General features: G+C 40.0%; 1 protein-coding gene across 1 annotated transcript in view; it reads right to left on the bottom strand.

Moving 5' to 3' along the window:
* Positions 1 to 807: 807 nt before the first annotated feature.
* LOC117538292 overlaps positions 808 to 7465 on the bottom strand; it is a 43044-nt gene continuing 36386 nt past the window's right edge. Inside the window, exons 9-10 of the mRNA XM_034203899.1 lie at positions 5141 to 5357; positions 808 to 2816 (exon numbers count right to left, since the gene is read on the bottom strand). Of these exons, the coding sequence (XP_034059790.1) occupies positions 2725 to 2816; positions 5141 to 5357 (309 nt within the window). The 3' untranslated portion in view covers positions 808 to 2724. The remainder of the gene's footprint in view (positions 2817 to 5140; positions 5358 to 7465) is intronic.

Below are 7465 nucleotides of genomic sequence, written 5' to 3'. Positions count from 1 at the left end.
TATGACAATAAACCCTTTGAATCTTGAATCTTATATACAGCCAGTGGCGTTTTTATATGTACAAAAGTGGTGGAGCACAAACAACTTAGATGTCTATATATAAGCTTGTGCAGTGAGGTTCATGGCTGCTGAGGCTCTGGCACTGACTTCAGGTTTACAAATATTATATCTTGACCTAAATCAAAATATAATATTATTTTCAAAAGCCTCTTTAGTCTGATGCTTCAATTAATTTTAAACAGTCAGTTCAACAAAAGGATACCCAAAAAATGTAATGTTATCATTTAAATATTGAATTGTTCTCTCTTAGTAAGATCCCATTTTCAATAAAATGGTGTTCTTACCTTGACATGAAGATGAAGTCCATTTGCCTATCCTTCTGGACAAACATCTCTATTACTTTTTTGTAAAAGTCCTCCTTATGTTCCTCTAGTTTCAAAAGTCTATCATAAATCTAATCGATTAGATTTATGATTCGAAAATTATAAAAGTAGGGTAGACATGTGGATATTATCCGGCTGAACAAAACGTGCATTTATCTAACAGCTACGTTTCCCACAGATCTTATTTTGAGCTATTTTCTAAAATCCTATGGAGAAATATCATTGCTTTTTTGTCGAGGGAAGCCATGCGCAGCTTACTTCCTGGTTTTAGGATGCGTCACTGCAGCTCTCTCGTCTCCTCTTCACACACCACACTTTTCGCGGCACACGTACTTACAGTCAATCAGCTGTGAATGATGTGAGATGACGTATGGTGGGGATGGCAGCTGTTGAGTTCAGAATTCCAGAAAAGACAGACAACTTCTAAGTTTAACTATTTATTGTAAAGAGAGCAAAAGATATATATTATCACGTCTTTGGGAATCACAGGCAGCAAAGCTGTAATCTGTAACCACCAAATCCGTCAAGAGCCTCGAACCTCGTGCGACAATACATTTTATTACACAGGGCGTTGCCCGTACATTTATGATTGGTCAGGACTAGCTGAAGAGATACCGCGGTTTAGACTTGGTTCTCTTTGGTTGGTGCGCAGACTCAGATAAAGTCTCTTGGCAACACGATCCTCCAATCAGCATTCGGCCGGCCTGTGGAAGTCCCTCCCTACTCTGGCGCCATCATACGTAATTTGTTTTAATGAAGCTTCTACAGAAAAGTGTAATCTTGGTTATACTGATTCCCAGCTATGCGTGGGCGCGGAGCTAACCCAGGCGGCCAAGGCCATAGCCTCAATAACTCAATTGTTTCTACAGTGCCTGCATCTGGCGTCTGCTACTTTCTATTGCAAGCTAAAACTTTCTTCTGACTATTCCCCATCAGAACCTGGGATTAGTGATTGTGTCTATTTATTCTATAGTCATAGCAATCTCATGAGCACAATAAGCATATAATGTAATAATAAGAATCAGTCTTGTAATGTTATATAAAAATAGACTCCACAAATCTCAGTGCCCCTATGGTCATTATTTTTTTATAATAATCGTCGATTTCCTATGATTGAATGTGATTGTTTGCCTGACTGGCCATCGTAATCGGACTCTTTGAAGATCCACAAATCCACGGTTTTCTTAAATTTCTGATCGGATTGGCAAAACCTTCAGAATGTGTATTGACCGCCGTTCAAATGACAGCTTTGTTTTCCCCCAAAAGTGGGCGGAGCCGTACTTTTTCCCCGGAAGTGACGCATGTGTTACTCATCTTATAGCAATAAAGATACAACATATAACCATGAAATTGTAATTCATTAAAAAACAAAATCTGATTTGGTTACTTCTTCACTTTGACTCAAATAATACAATAATCCAATCCAAAATGTTGAGCTTATTATTATGATGATACTATATTTCAGCCTGTGTCCTAACTAAGTCCTGCATGCCATGTTTTGTCTAAATTGGCATACAATGCAATATTACAATGATTCAACATTTAAAATTCTGTTTGCCTGATGTTTCACTGTTTAATGGTTTATACGATTATGTATTTTAAAACGTCACTTTTTCAAATGAAAGTGCACTTAAATGAAAGTGCATTATGGTTGCAGGTATTAGCCGTTATCATTCAGTTTGTTGTATACACAAAACGATTGTATTCATGATACATATATATATATCCCACTCAAAGACAGAAAATCCTAATCTCTACTCTTTAGCGTCGACATTTAATTTGGCTTGCGTGTGAGTAGTTTAAAGGCTCGAAAATATGATTAGGAATGGGATATACACTGGCGGCAGTGCATCACGTATTCACAAACCAAAATGAGCAATGAAAATTGGAAAAAGTAATTTTTGTTCAGGCTCTTGGTTGACATAAGTGGATGAGAGGTAAATGGCAAATAATAGTTTTTTCAATGCATAATTTCCCATGTCAGCAAAATGTTTTGTGTACATTTAATTTTCTCTTTTTTCTACACCGCCTGCAATTTATTTTCTTTACATTTTTTTGACTGTCATATTTTTCAGATCCGGTCTTGTCCTTTTTTATCACTTATTTTTACTGTTGTTTTTTGCACTTTTTCGACATCTCTGCATCTTTTCATTGGTCCTCCTTGTTTTATTTGTAACGCTTAAGGGCTTCAGAAGCATAATAATAAAAAAGAAGAATAATAAAAAAGTTCTGTTTCTGTTCAGAGCTTGTAACCGTTTTCATGTTCAACTGATAGTTTGTGTGAGCAGAGATCCAAAGTCCTCCATGTTCTGTCTTCAGAGGTGAGGTCAGTCACTGTCACTTAAACATTGGATCTCATTGTTCTAGCAAACATACGCCCGGTCTTGTTTAGTTTAGATTTGGGTTTACGGTGGCCCACTGCAGCAAGAGCTTCTACAATGAAAAGACAAAGACAAATAGTGTGTTAGATTACATTATAGTGCACAGGTCTACTTTGAGATTCTGATACGTTGATTGCAATATGTAGCTCTTGTGAGATTCGAAGCCCAGCGGATTGTTGCTGCTGCGATTACATCCAAGTTAATGTTAAGCTGCAGTCAGGGTATACAGAGTCTCAACCGTCATATGTCGTGTCAAATTATCATATAATCATTTAAAACATGTATTCTTATACTCTGATTGCCTTTTACACTGTTAAATTGTATCTTTAGTCTTGTATGTGTTTAACAGAGACATATGTTAAATATTTACATTTCAGGAGGGCAAAGGAAGTAAAAGGTGGATTTACAAATGGGTTAAGGACGAGTGGGGTTTATGGTTTAATGATGGGGTGTTTAGATGATGCCTAAGGGAATTTAAGGGTGGCTATTCTCTATTTTATAGTGAGGCTGTGTTCTGAGAGCAGAACTTCTCTATCCTCTGAGGATGAAGCTGCTCTGTTCCTGCATTTGAGATCCATTTCACTTGTATATTGACTTTCTTTATATCTTTATTAAATATAGACAAACGTTGTCCATGAATCATTTATCAGTTTCTCTTAAGAATATTTCACTGAACAACCATCATACTCTGATGTAAAAACCGTTGGAAATGTTAAATCAATCAAATAAATGTTCACATTTGTCAACTTAAATATAAGGATCCCCTAAAGCAGGGGTGGCCAACCAGTCAGAGGTTAAGAGCCACATTTTTTCTATGTTACTGCAAAGAGCCACATCAAACACACTGATACCGCTTGTTTCAGTTTTTTGTTTTCTGGAGACAAGATTTCAACCACGTCACTGATGCATTTTTGTGGCATTGGGATATATATTTTTTAAATCCTCTGGAGCAGAGAGAGGAGCTGTGGATTATTGTTATTGATTAATGCATCAGTGTTTCTTAGGGTCAAAAACACTAAACTCACAACTTCAAATGAAAGCGTTTAGTTTATTTAATAAAAGAGCACATGTTCAATGTGAAAAGTGACAGTAGTTATAGATTATTTGCAATTTGGTGCGATATATTTAAAAAAAAATTATATATATTTTTTAAACACCTTGAATTTCAGGGGGGGGCGCGGGGCTCCGTTGGCGGGGCGCAGCGCCCCTCCAAGACAATGGTAGGGGAAACACTGGATAGTGTTTAATCAACGATAGGTTTTCCCCCCCTCAAAGGTGATTGGTTCACCGCATCGCAGGTATTATTGTGATTGGCTCTTGGGCCACATCAAAATTAGACGCGCTGGCATCCTCTCATACTGACACATGACACCACACATACACACGTAGAGCCGGGACGAAAGTAACACAGGACGAAAGTAACGGAGCGATTTTATCCGAGCCCAAACAACTTTGACCGGCCAAATTACGTCAGAATGATCAGCATTCGATACTTAACAGACCTACTAAATATCAGGTTTAACTGTCAGGAGTAGCTAGTGTTGTCACGGTACCAACATTTTGGTTTCGATACCAAGTCAAGAATTGCGATTCCGATTCTTTTTCGATACTTTTCTTAAAAAAAGGGAAACAGTCTTAAATGTAATTATTGTGCTTTATTTCACACCAGAACCATAACACAAACTTTTAAACAATGAGAACAATAAATAAAATAAATGACAAGAATTCGTATTAAATAAAATTAATACATGTCTCACAGACAGGCCGAGGCGCAGCGGCAGTTGCACTCCCACTTGCAGCCATGCTTCTCGTTTTCTCACATGCTCTGGCAGCTAGCGCGTGCATGAGAGAGGGGAGGGACTTAGAGCGTGCTTGAGAAGGGAGGGGCTGCAGGCACGGCTGCAGTGCAGGGAGTGGAAGCAGAGCGCTGAACACACACGGCTCTTATTAAAACAGCGCTTTCTCACCGGAGTACTTTTCTCCGTCATTCTTAAAGTACCGATACTAATGAAACGGAGGAATCGTAACGTTTTTAACGGCAAGGTATTGCGGTACCTTTCAAGTATTGGTACACCGTTCAACACTAGTCAGGAGTCAGTGTCTCTCCCCCAAACTCACACATATAAAATTCGATATGAACTGAAGAGCCGCATGAAACTAGGCAAAGAGCCGCATGCGGCTCGAGAGCCGCGGGTTGGCCACCCCTGCCCTAAAGGGATATGACAAAAAAAGGACATGAAGCTTCTTCGCTTCATGTCCGGTGTGAACGCAACCTTACATGGGCTAAGTTGATGTAGCCAGGTGTTAAACGGCATATTTACAGTAAACTGTAGACTTTTAAATCTATGATTTCCAAATGTATTAAAAGCCTCTTACTGTCCTGTAGTGAGTCTGCCAGTTCCTCTTGATTCATTCTTCTCAGGAAGTCCAATGTGATCTTCAGGAATCCCTCTCTGCTGCCTCTTCTCTGCGCTTTCTCTTTCGCATTTAGACCTTCCTCGTACTCACCTTGGCCTTCTGGGTCATTAGTCAGAAACCTCATAAGCTTATTCAGCTCAATATCCACATAGTCAACAATGTTTTCCTGAAGAAGCTGCAATAAAAGAAATACACTTAGCCAAGCTTTATCAAATAAATACATGTAATACGACTTTTGGAAAAAATGTTTATGTTCTGTAATAGTTGTGATTTTCGCTCGCATGGTACCCAACAATGCATAATCCTTGCTAGTTATATCAATGCTTATCCTCGCACTACAATAACCATTTTGGACTTCTACTTCTTAATGATATTACTTATTCATGCTCAAGTGTTTGGGATGGAGACACACCTGGAGAACACAGAACCGTTTACAATGATTAAGTCAGATGTATTCCCATTCAAGTGTAGGAGATACCTGTGACAGTGTCTACTGCTGCCTTGATTGCTCAATTAGATCTTGTGATTGTTTAACTTTGGTGTTTCGGTTAGTTCGGATTGACAAAAATCCCACAATAACACCAACAAACAAACCCAATCAGGGCACCAGTGGACAAGCAACGTAAGTGTTATGAAAGGTAAATTAAGGAGTCTAGTGGCTTTAAAGAGAGCATGGGTAACTGCTTCAGGTCCCCGCCTGAAAGGGCTGTCTGACGGTAATGGAAAGAATACAAATTCTAAATGTAGCTTTAAATCACTTATACATAGCTGCCTTTATAAAGACAGCTATTAAAACTTGGATGCAACATAACCTCCTCAAACTGAACAGCAACAAAACAGAACTCCTCCTAATCGGCTCCAAATCCACCCTCAGCAAGGTCACTAACATAACACTCACCATCGATGGGACCATTGTTTCCCCCTCCAATCAGGCACGCAACCTTGGCGTAATCTTTGACCTCTCCCTCGAACCTCACATCCGCCAAACAGTCAAAACCTAATTTTTCCACCTCCGCAATATTGCAAAGATCCTACCCTCTCTCACCCGCCCCGCAGCCGAACGACTAATCCATGCCATCATTTCCTCCCGCCTCGACTACTGCAACTCACTTCTTTACGGCATCAGCACTACATCCCTCAACAGACTCCAACGGGTTCAAAATGCAGCTGCACGTCTCCTCACGCATACCAAATCATGGCATCACATCACCCCAGTCCTCAAAGACCTCCATCGGCTTCCTGTCTCCCATCGCATCAACTACAAAGTTCTGGTCCTCACCTACAAAGCCCTCCACCATCTGGCCCCCCTTATCTCACAAACCTTCTCACTCCTTATCAACCCCCACGGTCCCTCAGATCCACCGCAGCCGGACTCCTATCCATTCCCACATCCACACTCTGCAGCTTTGGGGACAGAGCCTTCTCAGTGGCAGCTCCTAGGCTCTGGAATCCCCTCCCCCAAGATCTCCGTGACTCTGAGTCCCTCACAGTCTTTCAGTCCCGCCTCAAAACACATCTTTTCAACTCTGTCTACCCATAAGCCCCCCCCCTCTCAATCAACTTCCTCTTGACTGCCTTTTTATTTTTTACTTACTTGTGTGCCTGTCCTTGTTTGTCTACCCTCCCTCATACTGTAAAGCGTCTTTGAGTTGTGAAAAGCGCTATATAAATAAAATGCATTATTATTATTATTATTATAGTTGTACACATGTATTAAGATGAATTTACTTATGAACTAAAAGTCACATTAGCGAGTCAACAACTTTGCTAATGCAGCAAAACTGTCCGCTGGAGCCTGCTCCAGACGTCCGTTCCTAGCTCAGATCATGGCTAACTAGTTAGCATTTCTTTAGCAAGAAGTTATTCTATAAGGAAATTAGCTAAATATCCAATATCGAATCGACTTGCTCGAGGACCTAGGAGGAAAGCCAAGGAATATATTAGTATTCATTAAACATGATCCAGTGTTACTGAAATCAACTCAGTGCCGATAACCTTTTTCAGGGAGATGTTACGATTGCACATCAATGTTAAAAGCAAAGAACATGCCTTTTGGTGCAGAGAGAGGAAAAACAGCCAGAGGCTCCCTCTTACACGTCAGTGTAGCATCAGAATGATTTTGAAGCTGTTATTTTAAGTTAAACATTTGACCATATAATACGTTTCGCTGCTACCACTGAAGTACACTGCTCTGCTTCTGTGAGGCAACTCCCTTGTTTATGTAATCTACTGCCTGTAAAGGAACCTCAACACAACACTACTTCAAACTATCCTAAATATTGC

Source organism: Gymnodraco acuticeps, unplaced genomic scaffold (genome assembly GCF_902827175.1).
Source record: "Gymnodraco acuticeps unplaced genomic scaffold, fGymAcu1.1, whole genome shotgun sequence".
Lineage (NCBI taxonomy): Eukaryota > Metazoa > Chordata > Actinopteri > Perciformes > Bathydraconidae > Gymnodraco > Gymnodraco acuticeps.
Note: the sequence above shows the minus strand (reverse complement) of the source record. Positions and strands in the feature narration are given on the sequence as shown.